The following is a 14,137-nucleotide window of genomic DNA, read 5'->3' as shown; positions in this document are numbered from 1 at the left end:
AAAGAGAGAAAACTTCCTGCAGTAATTACAGTCTAAGTTTTATGCAAAAGGCAGCCATTTCCTGCTTTTCTAGCTATGTTTCTAGCTGGCCTTAGTGAAGTCTGAGCAAGGTATGCTTATTTTGAACACAGATCAAGCCTTCTCCTCAGGTAAATATCCATCAGAAGACTGAACGCATCACACCTTTAGTTTGTACCAGGGTCCATGAGAGCTTTACTGAAACCCGAATTTCCTGGTCAAAAGTATGCATTTCTATGACCTTAATAAACTACTTACTGTAGTCTAAGAAAGTAGAGGTAACCGATGCTGCTCTCTGTATGGGCCTGATGAACATGGTTAATAGCCACAGCTACAGAAAATGCTATTGTTTTGGTTGTTGTGTGATGCAAATAGAGCTAGAGGTGCAGCCTTTGCAGAAGAGACATAGCAGTCCATCAGCTTGCGCAAACACTTGACGTTACGTTAACCATCTGCAGAACATCTTTTAGAGTCTAAATAACAATAGCAATAGCCTGCCAAAACCATGAAAGCATGGGTGTCTTAAAAAATACTATGTTCTGTGAAAGCAATACTATTTGTCAACTGCTGACAAGAACAGATTGGTTTTAGGTTGCCTTGGGAGACCGGCCTTGAAAAGAAACTAGTTTATTCCTCCTATGGAAAAATCTTCATTCAATCCTAACACTAAGCCAGTATAAACAGAAACCTCCCCACTAAAAGGCAGATAGAATTTTAAACAATTGTAGCTGAAAGTCAAATCCATTTGTAGTATTTACTAAAGAAAGGGGAAAATAATGTTATTAAATAAGACAACTTTTTTCTTTTTAGGTTTTAATCTATTGATAGATATGCAAGATACTTAAATTCAAAATTATTGTGGAGTTTGGCTCTGGAAACTTAGAGCCAAATTCAGCTATTAGTTTAGTTCATGAGTGATGTAAGAGCAAAATTCTGTAAAAGCTCAAATATTTGTGCGAGTCCAAACATGTATTATGATTCCCTTGTGTTAGGCACAGTACAAAGAGCAGACCATTTATCTCATCCCAAAGTTGTTACAATTAAAATATAAGATTGAAGACAGAAGATGGATACCTTCAGAACAACCAGACTTGGTTGGTTAATTAAAAAATAGATAATATGAAAGATGATGCTTCACCTATTGTGTAGATTTTGTGCTCATTACACCAGATGAGAATTGGGCTGAAGGGAGAGGTTATTGAATGGGGATAATGGTGCGACTTTGTGTAAGCTTTCCAATGCTGAGTTCTTCACTGAGTTGAGTACTTAGGTTTCCCAGTATTTAAGTATGTGTGCATGAGAACCAGCAAAGGAGAACATAAATGATGAACAGAGTTTTAGCGATGACATTCCTAATGGGTGGGTGAGAGCAGGATGAGGGAGCATTTGTGAAAATGGTGTGATCAAGTCTGGATGAAAGTGGTAGCTCTGTTGATAGCTGGAAAAGGTTATGTCTATGGTCTGGATGTGGTTTGTATCTGAGAGGCTCACTTCAAGATTATTCCGGTTCTTGGTGACCAATAGAATCAGTGTTTTTTCAGTGACAAAAGAGGAAGCTTTCTCAAGGCAAAAATGTTGAAAGAAACATTTAAAACTAATTCAAATGGTTAGATATCAACAAGAAGGTACTGGAAAGTTAAGACGGTCACTTGGATAGGAGGCAAGTCTGGAGTAGAAGTTTAAATGATGACTCATAGAAATGATTGTTGATTTTGTATTTACAGATGAGGTTAGCCAGAGACACCGTAGAAGGAGAGGAAAACTGGACCATGAATGTACCCTGTATAGCCTCTTCATGGAAAGTTGCATGTATGAGTTGTCTGACTGAATTCATCAGTCTTTATAGTTTGGAAAGCCTTTTGCTTTTGGATTATGAGGAAAGGTATAGCACAAAAAATTATGTGCAATACACCAATTTTTAAACCGAAGTGATATGCTATGTATAGAAAGTATTGTGCAACTCAGCAAGATGGAGTGAGTAAAGAACAGAATCTCCATTACTATTCACAGTGGGGTTTTTAGAGTCTTTAAAATATATTCTGTGATTTATTTCTGTGGATGTAATTCTTGAAATAAACATCATATTGATTTTTTTTGGAAGCTTTGAGTTATTTTAGAAAGCTATTTACATCCACTAAAGCCTCTGCACGTAAATACCAAGTAGCATTTGCAAATGAAGATCACCACGAAAAAGCTTAGTGACTTTCCCTTATAAACACATTTTACCTGACTGACTGTACTTTCTCTGAAGAGAGCATTAATATATTCAAGTGGATGTTAAGAATACATATTATTTAGGAGACTGAAACTCTGCTTTCAGATAGCTCATGTTTTAGGTTGTATTATTTTTCTTATTTTTATGAATAAAACTTTAATATTGGATTAAGAATTTTTCTTTCAAGTTAAGTCTGGGAATATATGATCAAATAATTACCAAAAAGAGTGGAGTTTTGGAAGTTGATTTTGTTTGTTTTTTTCTCCTTGACATCGAAAGGTTTGAAGAAAAAAAGAAAGAAGTGAAATGGTGGTGGCAGGATAAGCCATGGCAGGATAGCATACAGAGCAAAGTTTGCAAACCACAACATCTAAATTTAATATGGCAAAAAGCAAAGCCGGTGTGATATCTTAAGCCTGAGTACATTCATTTGGGGCATTTATTATTGAATAACAAAGCTAAATCTTAGATTGTGGTTAGTCTTGTATAAATTGTAGCAAGCAGGAGTTATCCAAAATCTCAGTATTTTTTTCTTCTTGTGATGGCTAACATCTACCACTGAAAAGGACGAAGTTGTGTCTTTTTGTTTCTTTTACCTTAACAAGTCTCTTAGATGAAAATGTATGTTATATATTTTCTACATAGGTTAATTTTTCCACTTATCATGGTATTATTTAATGCCTTTTAGTATTCCATTAATGATCTTAACTACTAGCTCTGTTCAGCATCGGGGATGTTAGGCAGTCTTTTAAATTTCCAAAATACAGGGTTACATTGAAGATAAGAACCAAAGTGAGATTCAGAGATCTGTAAGGAACACATTAAGAGATCAAAGGATTGTTCACTTGTGTTTTCAATAAGGCGTTGCTGGTAGCCTTGCTGTGGCATTTTCTAGTTGTGAAAGAATAGAATTTGAGTTTTCTGAAGGCCGAGTTCTCCAGTATATCATAGTTCTGTAAGCTATGTAAGAGAAGATTTCAATAAGGCAATAACTGAGGACGCTTTATTGCCTGACAGGATGCCATGGACTATTTTAGAAATGGGTGTTTGTGGATGTTGCAATGTGAGAGTTTAGCTTTCATGAAGAATGTAAAAGTATGCCTAAACTACATGACTTGATCAAATGTGGATACAGTCCTTCAGTTTAAAGAGGTTGCTGACTGTTCAGAATACGTTTATCTGTCTGCTCCTGTTTCCTCTGTGCTACTTGGTTTGATTTTTATTTTGCCGTTCTTTATCTCTGAACTGATACTATTCAGTCATCGTGCTTGGTGATAATAGCATGGTGACAGTGCAAACAGCTCAGTCATATTGTTATCCTGTATGTTGCTGGCATTTGAATCAATGTTTGTCTGTCTTTCAATGCCTTCATGAAAAAGGAGGATTTATTTGTTAAATGAGAGAATTTTGACTCCTTAAGACATGTGTCTCCTGCAAACACTGTAATCATTACTCAGCCAGGACATCATCCTAAGAAAAGCTAAAACTATTTTACATGTGACTTTGTCACATTTTCCAAGAGGGGGCAATCCTAGCAGAACCAAGGAGCAGTCTAGAGGAAATGTTACCCTGGAAGAGTGTACAGGGTTGTATCTGCCTCTCCCCCATAAAGGCACACATACAATGATGTATCATCAAGTCTGTCTGGAGCATTCTCAAGCAAAATCTACAGTTAAGGCAATTTCTCTCTATTCTTAGATCGTTACAGTACTTCCCTGCCTTTTTAACTCCAATTTCACCTCCCCCCCAACCCACCCTAAATCCTTTTGCCTACAAATTAAACCCATTATTTGTATTTTTACTGTGGAAAACTTATTGTCCCATTTATAGCATTCTTTCCCATATTTGAGATTCATCAGTGTGTCCTGTGTTCCCTCTGTCCTCCTAATTTTTTTTTTTTTTCAAACTTTCTATCATTCTGGTTTGGGAAACAGATACCTAAAAGCTGACAAAATTCCATGAAAAATATGATGCCCTGAACTAGACACTGTTTTTCACTGTTCACATCAGTGGCAAGTAAACCAGAGTAATTGGGTTTTTTAATTTGCATTTGGCTCATCCCGGAACAGAGTCTGGCCTTTTAAAAATAGCTTTGTGTTACAGACTCCTGCTCACTATGTGATCCATGATAATCCCCAGATCCTTCTCTGCAGTAGTGCTAGAGGGATTATTCCTTACTTGTTATTTGTGCATGTGATTTCTCCATTTGGAGAGCACTACACTGTAATATTTATTGGACTTGATATTTTTAATTGCTGTTCTGATTGATTGAGGTAATTTTGCATTTTAAGGTTTTTCTACGAAGAATAAAAATGGATGGCTGCCTCATTCCCGCTGACAGGGAGAGGCAATTCATCAGTGTAGTTTTGGAGCCACGGGCTGGCCTCGCTTCAGATCATTCTGTGCCTAAGATTTTGGACTCGGTTGAGGTGGTAGTTTGCCTTTATATAGCCTGTCTGGCTAAGAAACGCTTAGAGCTTGCTTAGAAATGTGATGCGTGGCACTAAGCGGTAGTTAGCCAGCATGAACGTCTTCAGTATTGCTCAGTCGAGGTAAGTGAAGCAGGTAGGAAAGATCTTTCTCCTGACATGTTATCCGGCTTGGTCAGGCATGACACCTGTTATTTGGGGCTCTTTCACAAGACGGCGATGGCACAGTTTAGAATCAGTTTTTTGGTCACAGTTTCTTGGTAAGTGTATCTACTGAGCTCTCTGAATTCCTGATGCCTATGGAGCATTGTGATCACCTGCTTTCTTGCTGTGTCTGAGTATCCTAAATAGGTGGTTTGGGAAGATACAGGCTTCATGGTGACATCCTTCCAGGTCATCACTGTTGATTTCAGTTTATTAGAAATAGAAGTGTATTTCTGCAATGTTTTGTGCTGTGTCTTTCTGACCCTGCTTAGGTAATAGTCGTAGGTGATACAGGGTTACAGCCTGTTTGGAAATAAGCTTCTTGTGTCATTCTTTCGTTTCCTTGCATAGTTCCTCTCAGTCTGAACTGAGACAAGATCATTAGTCTGCCTTGATTTCTACTCCCTTTAAATGGTATAGTGTCTCAGCAGTCCTGAGGTGCTTGGCCCTGAGTATTGCCGCTTTCCTGGTGTATACCATCCCACGTTCTGCAGAAGGGTTACCAGTCAGTCAATAAGAATGTTATTGGGATGGAGCCCTTCATAACCCCAGCTCTCCACCAATCTATGAGCAAAAAACAGAAAGAGCCATAGGGGTTTTTTTGAATTGAAGATGCTCATTTTTTAAATTCATAACTTCTTTAGGAAAAATCTGTAAGCATTACTATGAGCTGCGTTCAGTTTAAAAGAAGCTATGGAGAAATGGTTGCAAGAAAAGAAAATTCACATAGAGCATTCTGCTGAGACCGAGCTGTAGCAAAACACAGAATAGTATTTAAAAAAACAACAACAAGCCATAATTATGTTAAAGATATGTAGGGTAAAATCATGGAGTTTCAGAGGTTAAAACTTATAAGGTATCCTCACTGAGTTAGTGATACTGTATAGCTTGCATGCTTTGGAGACTATTTCAGCTTTTGTTAACCATGGTCCTTTAAAATGCTCAGAAGAAAGGATATCAGGAATGCCTGATCAGTATCATTAACAGGGCAGCGCTGCAAAAAAAAACTTTACCTTTTTACGTAAATTTTTAGATATGAATGTGTTTTATTTCCAAATACATTACTTTGCCTTTATAATAAGGAGGCAATAGTATGCAAGGAAAATGAGGCAGCCTTAAAGTGGACAAGTGAGTTGAAGGCTGGTACTCTCATCTTGCAGCAACCATGCGTGAACCCCTGGCTCTAAAGAATGTGACCACTGAATTCAGTGTATCTGCTATTACACGCAGCAGACTGAATCCCTCCCAGCGGTTAGACTGGAGCAACCCCATCAGCTTGTTCCATTGGGGTAATTGAAAGCAGAATGCACTCAAAGAAACACAAATAATTCAGTGTTATATTGGATTAGTTTTAGTTAACTAGCAAACAAGGCATGGTACTTCCAGAGTTTTGTCATCCTTTTTTTGCAATAAATAATCTTTAATTGCCTCATCTGAATATAGTATAAGCAGGCAGGAACATTAGATGTAAAATGGCATTAACACATTTTTCTCTCTTTTTTGTTCATCTATGAGGTAAGCCACAATGTTGATTATTAACAGCCTCCTCTACGCTGCAGAGTGGCTTCAGCAATTCTGCAAATTGGCTAGATTTGAAGCTGTTAATTATGCAGTATAGTGCACTCCATAAAGGCAGAAATGAGCGTGACTTGGCTCAGCTCTCATGAGAATAAATTGTAAAAATTGGGCCTCTGTTTGTTTTGAATTCTGGCTTCACAGAGGACACAGACATTCCATGCGACAGGCTGGGCGAGGACAAATCATTTACTCCATTAAAAAATCAGAATAGGTTCACAGTAAAATTGCATACCTGTCAGAAGGTCCATGGGTCGTAGGACTCTGCAGAGGTCCGAGGCTCATTAACGGGGTGCTTTTTATCATTTTGTCTAAGAAACTGACAAACATCTTAAACTCCCTTCCTTATGATTTACAAGATATGCAGATTTTTCTTTCTTCCCTGCATTCACCAGCCACACTTGTCTGTGTCTAGAACTGCCTGCCGGCATTTTAAAGTTCCTGTCTGCCTGCTGTAGAAGAAAAAGGCATGGTGTCCAACACATGCTGCTCATCTAACATCAAGGCAAATGATAAGCGAGGGTGAGGGGAGGGTTGTCTTCTGGCTTAGGCTCTCTGTTTAGGTTTTTATGTACGTGTAGATGTTGCATAACAAGTTATGACAAGATACTTTTACCTTAGGTTTCCATCTATACATCAAGGAATTTACAGGATGCTACTACTTCTGAAGCAAATCTGTACATATTTACATCGTTTTCTCTTAAAGTATGAAAGCAGATAAGCAAATCATAGAAGAAGAAACAGCTCCATAAATTGGAATGATTTTTAAATCTTCTAGAAATATATTCAGATAAGGAGATTTTATGTCAAATATATGACTGTACCTTTGTAGCTGTTGCAAGATTGTAGCAGTCTAACTGATACTGGTTGAAAGATCCTGAAAGCAGTATTAAATGTCCAGTGTCACAGTGATGAAAAGTAAAATGTCGTTTTTGCAGTTTCTTCTAAAAATTTAAGTGAGCTATTTAAAAAGGAATAGTAAGTTTGGGACTTCAGCTGCTATTTTTTTAAACTAACAGTGAAAGAAAATTACTGTCTCAGCTAATGCCTTGATACATAGAACAAAGAGGACTTTATAGTTTAAACATACTAAAATAACCGGTGTTAAATTCCTATAACCATTTGGTGTCATTTAAACTTTTGCAAAAAATGCATAGATGTATATGGTTTAATTTTTTTCTTTTTTTTTTTTTTTTTTGACAAGCAAGAAAGGCAATACTTGAGGAAAAACCTTAACAGTATGATTCAGGCTAATGCGTAGCATTAGGTTTATTATCAACATAGATGTATTAAAATGGAAACAATGATCTAGCAAAGCCATTTTGTGCATGGGATTATTAAATTCTCAGTTTGCCGTTGTTAATTTGTTAGCAGGCTTCAGTTGTTTGAGAAAGCTCATATAAACTCATTTTGCAAAACCGATTATTAGATGAAATGCCCTCTGTCATTGCCACTGGAGAAATAGCTCTGGATCAGGGCTGTGTCACAAATGGAGTTAGCTGAATGATCTCAGTTCAATACCATTTACCTAACAGAATTATGAAGATGATGCTGACATAATGAATACGCTCTGCTCAGACAAATGTAGTCCCCTGGAGATAGTGGAAATTCAGTGCAAGGCTGTTCGCTTTCTTTGGTTGATGTGAAGAGCTTGGACTCTAGTAAAGTCAGTACTTGTGCTTTTATCAGAATTATGTTACTTTTATGATTTGACAAAGGTCAGTCTAGTGACAGAGATGCAATTATAGAGCTGTTTAGACTTGTTGGTTCTGGAAAACATTCTCCTTTAAATTATGCTTCTTAAGCAGGTGTATTTTGTTCACTTTGATGAAATATGTGATGAAATAGCATAGCATGGTAGTTAGAGATAATACAGAACTGAATCCTTTTATGTATCTTACAAAGAATATTGTGTTTTGTAGTCAATGTTTCATGAGCAAACACAGCAACCAGCTTGTAAAGTTGATTCTGAAGGATCCTTCCCACCATTTTTTTCTTTTGATTCATAATGTTGTTCATGTTCATACTTGTGAGAAAATTTTCAGAACAAAAATTGTTTCCATTTTTCAAATGCAATCAGTGAACCATATACCAGTATGAGTCAAAGACAAATGATAATATTGACAGTTCTGTTATCAGATATTTAAAACAAGAATTGTTTATTAAAAAACAGTCTCAAAATGAAAGCAATTAATGTCAATGTTAAGATTTTAAAAAAGAAAACTGTTCCCTAGTGTAAATTTCTGTTTCACCACCATGTTCTCAGAGCACTGTGAGAACCAAGAGTATTTTTCTGTGGTGAGTCTTTATGGATGTTCAGTGGCACTGTGAAGTAGAGAGAACTGTAGCTCTCAGAGTGCTAGACATTTTTCAGAGGCGTTTATTTGGAAAGAATTTCTGTTGGAGCGTAAGAAATAGTTTTGCTTGTGCAGCCAGCAATGTATATGTAGCACTTCATGTAGAACAGACCAGAATCTTAAAATATTTTTCCTGTTAAAAAGTGTCATGGGTTAGTATTTGTCTTGTATATATAATAAAATAAATATTCATTCTTTTAGGGTGAAAAAGGAGATAAAGGAGAACCAGGACCAGAAGGCATTCATGGAAGAGAGGTAAACTGAATGACAATGAATAGTCAAGTTACAAACTTTTGGGGGGATAGTTAAGCAATGAAATTCAGAATTTATGTAAGGAGAGTGGTAGATTTAGAAAATGTGTATACCTGGAGAGTTAACATCCACAAGAGGATGGGGCAAGAAAGAGAGATGCATTCAGGTGAGGTATGAGTTCTTAGGGCTTCAGGTTGGACAGGAGAGCTGTGGGTAAGGATGTGGTAGGTTCCATGATATTTCTGCTGAGGGCTCATGAGATAAACTGAAACAAGCAAGGAGATTAAAGAAACACGGTATAGATGGGAATCATTCCTGGCTGGATAATCTGCTGGAAAAGGGGGCATTTCTGGAGGCAGCGTAAAGCTAGGCCTGGAGCCTTGCTTTCTGAAAAGGAAAATACACAGGCTGTTAGCCATTCCTGGGTGAGAGCCATGGGTCGCTCACTGTGCCATGTGGCTTGTGTGATAGAGAATTTGAGTTAAAATTTCACTTTTTTTCTCTGCCAGATTTCACTGCCTAGGTAGTTAATTGGTCTGGTCCATATTTGAGGTAGAGTATGAATCTGTGCCTAAAAATACTGGACAATCCTGATCGTTGAGCTCACATTGAAGCTTGAACTTGAGCTAACACTATAGACACACCCAGTAATAAACCTTACTTTTGCCTAATTTATTTTTAAATTTAAATTAATTTTTGTATATATTAAACCAAGATGAGAGGGCAGAAAATCAGAAATTTTTTCAATGCAATACGAAAATAGCCAACCAGCAAGATTTAAAAAAAAAGCCATTTTCTTTGTCCCCTTCTTCCCCTGCTTCTCCTTGACCTGGCTGGGGTCAACTTGGATTTAGGTTTTAATGCAGGATACTGTTGGCTCTCCAATTGCAAAGCATCATAGTTGAAGGCAGAGAGCAACTCACAGAGGGATCTGAACCTGACTGTCCAAATTCAGTGGGCAATGAGTGGCATTAGGACTGGAGTCCAGATACAGGATTTGGAAAAACCATTCAGCAAAGCTTTTTTAAGCAACTTTACCAAAAGAGTAAAAAGGTCAGCATTTAAGACAAAAAAGCTATGACAGTCTAGCTGGGTCTACTGAAAATGCAGTGAAACAGACTATGTAATTATGACACTTTTTATGTCATCTGGCTTTCTACACACACTGCAACCATAAAAATATTTTTCCTATTTCAGGTTATTATAATTTAATGCTAGATAAATCAGGCTATTTTTGACTAATAGTGGATGTCCTCCATATGAAAACATGTACTGAGCTGAAACTATGTTTAGGTATTCAAAGAGGTATTCTCTTGTAGCCTGCCTGTCTGTAAAGGTGAACCATATACTTCTGTCATGCATACATATATGCTGACAGCATGGAAAAAGCACATCTGTGTTTCTTTCCATAGCTCTGGGGACATTTCTGTGTTGGTCTTACACGATCTCCTTTACTACATGGGATCTTGTTCCATAAACCTTTTCGGAAGAGTAAGGTATACCAAGTATCTGGTGAACTCTAGAACATATTTGACATAGTGGCACTGTGAAAGTGTAAAATATCGAACCTTTATATTTTGAAATATTTACTGAAATGTTGTAATGTGTCAAGAAATGGTAAATTATTATCATGGGAACTGTCATTAAAACATTTTGGAAGTAAAATTGCACAAGGCACTATAACATTATATTGTTTGAAGCCACACATAATTCCTTTTTAACAACACATAAAAAATGCTTTGGATTCAGTTATCACTGTGCATGGAGATGCCAGTCATTAAGTTTAAATTTAAAGGGCTGTGTATCATTGACTCTTGGTCGCTATCAGTGTCTCTCAAACTCATTCCGCATACAGAAATGTAACATCCGATATTTCTGAAATAATCAAGTTAATCTGCGTACATGGGTGTAATCTGCAGTGCTGTATAAAGAAAGCCTGAAAACACTTAAAGCTAGTGGTATCGGCTGCTGGCAGCTGTTGTTTCTGCCTGCGGGAGTGAGGGTTTCCGTACTTGCAAGTGAAGAATTTGAAAATGATGACTGAACATTTTATCTTGCACAAATGGTAGAAACATATTTGAATTTATTTTAATCAAAATCAGGAAAGTAGGTGTCACAGAACAGTTTTGCTTGCTGTTACTACTTGTGTTCTCTTAGCTGTACAAAAAGTTCTTGCTGGAATGAAGTAGCGTGACAGAGGGGAAGCCAGACCTGATTTCGAGACTAGACTTTCTGTAATGATGAAGAGATACCTAAAAAGTTTAATTCCCTTATTCCTCACTGGTTGTGATAACTGGGTCAGTTAATCTCATTGAGAACCAGGTTTGGATGCAGGAACTGTGAATATATTTAACTGCTCTGCACATCTCCCAGTTTATCGCTCCAGGAATCTCAGCCAAGATCTACAAAGCCGTGTCCCAGTCTGGGACATTATTCAAAATCCATCTGACAACATGAATACTTACTATAAATACTAGTAATGTGGCTGCCATTTGTTTTTAGCTTCTTAAGGAGTAGTTACAAATAACTTAATATATTACTAACGTAGTCCTCCTGTGCTATGTGTTCACATTACATCTGTAAGCAGGTATTTGCCTGTATAATATGAAAAGCCAGTTTGCTTGAGTAGTATCTCTGGTTTATCCCTTGAGACGTTTTTAGCCACTTGACATTAATAATGCCATCATTTGTATCACTGTAACAAGTGGAGCTTCATAGACACTGTGAAAGAAATCCTGATAAATAGTTTTTTCTCCATCACAGTCATATCCCATATAGAATAAGGACAAATTTGCAATACAAACATCCGTGAAACTATCTGTGGAGTAAGATTTATGTTGTATTCATATGCTTGTCAATTGAACTGAAATGGAAAGAAAATCTTTATCATTGAAACTTTTGGACTCTTTTTGTAGTTTTGTCATATCTATCAGCATGTGTCATGCATAGCTAGGGGAAGAATAGAGTATTTCTTGTAAATTGTAAAAAAAAAAAAAGTGTAAAAAAATCTGAAATTAAAATCTAGTATATAATCTCTACAGCATTAAACCAAGTGATTCACTTGTTATTTTTTTTCTCATGCTAGGAAAGGTAATACCCTAAGTGACTTTTTAAAAACTTTCCTCCGTAAAATGTTGTTATTCTTTACATACCTGATGTCAAAGGATGGACCTCTGAATTTCAGTGAGCAATGAAGAAAATCCCAGGTTTTCAATAGAAAAACGGAAAACGTCTTGGGCCTTTTTATTTTTATGCTTGTGGGAAAAGGTGTACAGAAATAAGAATATTTTTAAAGGGATCCAGTGTCTCGATATTATAGTAATAGTCATTTACCTTCACACCCTTATGGCCTGCCTCTCTAATCTTGAACTCTTTTAGTATTAGCATTGTAAGGAAATATTTGCATGGGAAGGGAAGAATGCTATTGCTTGAAAGTACAAAGTTGGTAATGATATTTAATTATATCTAGAGTTTGAGGAACAAAAGTATAAGGAGACAGTAGCTGTTGCTCAGGATCCAGAAAATTCTAGTAGTGTAACAATTTGAAGTTTTTGAATCACATTAATGAGAAAAGAGCAATGGCAACATGTAAAAGTACATGAGACATATCTGAAAAATAATATATTGTTTGGAGCTTTGAAAACACTTTGCTAAATTAGAAAAGTTATCCTAACATATACAGCTTGGTGTTGTACAGCTGACTCTGAAGCTGTTATTTTAATTTAGGTTTTAAGGCTGCTCTGCAGAGAAAGTGTAGTTCTGTTGTCTTACTCATTAGAGTATTTCCAAGTTTTATTACTCTGTAGAGATTGTTAATTTGATCTATAATAATTTGGTTGCACATTGTTGGTTAGTGTGTTGGATTGTTTACTGTATTTTCAGTACTTTAGATAATACGTGTTCTAGGAGATTTTAACCTGATATGGGATTGAACCAGATTACTTTAATGCAGGCCAAGGAATTGGAAATAATGAATGATGTTTTTCCAAACAGATATCTTTTAGAGTGAAAAACCTGTTCTCCTCAAAAGATTATGCCAGTCTTCGCAGCATTTGCCATTGCCACGTGCATGCAATGTAGTGTATGCCGCACAAATAGGTGCGTTTCCAGTGGGCAACACTTGGCTGCTGCAGGAGCTGCTGGACTTCTCTGGTTGAGGTCCCGCTGATCTTTGCATTTTTTCATTGGGAAAGGCACCTGTCGTCAGCTGCTGGTACATTTTACCTGTTTCATTTCTTTTCTGTGATGATGTATAAGCACTCTCTGCTGCTGTCTCTGAGAAAATTTTCAGTGTATGATACAGTTTTCTCAGGCCTCAGTGAACCTGTTAGAGCATGTTAAGTCAGAATTCATCAACTAAAGCATTAGGGCACAAAAAAGCATGTTTTACTTGGAGGGAACTCTTAACAAAACAATTTTCCTAATGTTCCTGAACTCTAGAAAGAGTTTTCTTATTGATAATTTCATGCAAAGCTAACAGTTCAGTTATTTTGGTACTCTTTTTCAGACTTCTCTGATCAAATTCATGTCTGTTATTATGGTAAACATTTTGTCTCAGGGTGAGAGGTTAACGCGCTTCTCAGATATTTCCCAGCTGTGGATAAGTAACTAGCAGCTGAGAAAAGGCTGTGGGCCCTGTCTTCTAACACTACTGCTGAGGCTGATATCTGTCTGTTGTGGCTGATACCTGTCTCTTCATCTCAGTAGTTTATCTTCAGCGAGCTGTTACACAGAACCCTGGTTCTTGCTGCCCTTGGTCCCTCTGGTCTCCAATCCATATGGAAACCCTTCAGTCCAGTTGTCTGCTGCCAGGCAGCACAAGCCTTAGACACTCAGGCAGCTCTGTAACGGTTTCCCAGTAAGCTTCCTCTCCTTACCCTTGCTTTCTTGAGGCTTCTGTCTTTGCTTCCAGACCAGCTCATTGTCAGTCTACTGCTGAAAGTCTTCCTCAAACTTCCCTGGCCTGTCATTCAGACTCTCCTGTTTGGGCTGCAGAGTCTTCATCACAGGGATTGCCAGCTAGTCAGTCTCAGCTGGAGAGGTGTCTGCTCATGCAACCCTTACAAATCCCTTGTGTGGCTTTTAAA

The 14,137-nt window shown here is 37.3% G+C and overlaps 1 protein-coding gene across 6 annotated transcripts in view; it reads left to right on the top strand.

The window, feature by feature from the left end:
* COL19A1 (collagen type XIX alpha 1 chain) overlaps nt 1–14,137 on the top strand; it is a 208,568-nt gene that overhangs the window by 87,570 nt on the left and 106,861 nt on the right. For all 6 annotated transcript variants that reach the window (XM_087774800.1, XM_087774795.1, XM_087774797.1 and 3 more), the window contains one exon: nt 9,000–9,053. In XM_087774800.1, coding sequence (XP_087630926.1) covers nt 9,000–9,053 — 54 coding nt within the window. The remainder of the gene's footprint in view (nt 1–8,999; nt 9,054–14,137) is intronic.

Source organism: Nipponia nippon, unplaced genomic scaffold, assembly GCF_047370975.1.
Source record: "Nipponia nippon isolate SJK-2023a ecotype South Korea unplaced genomic scaffold, ASM4737097v1 scaffold_4, whole genome shotgun sequence".
In the NCBI taxonomy this organism is placed as follows: domain Eukaryota; kingdom Metazoa; phylum Chordata; class Aves; order Pelecaniformes; family Threskiornithidae; genus Nipponia; species Nipponia nippon.
This window is presented reverse-complemented; position numbering and strand designations above follow the sequence as displayed.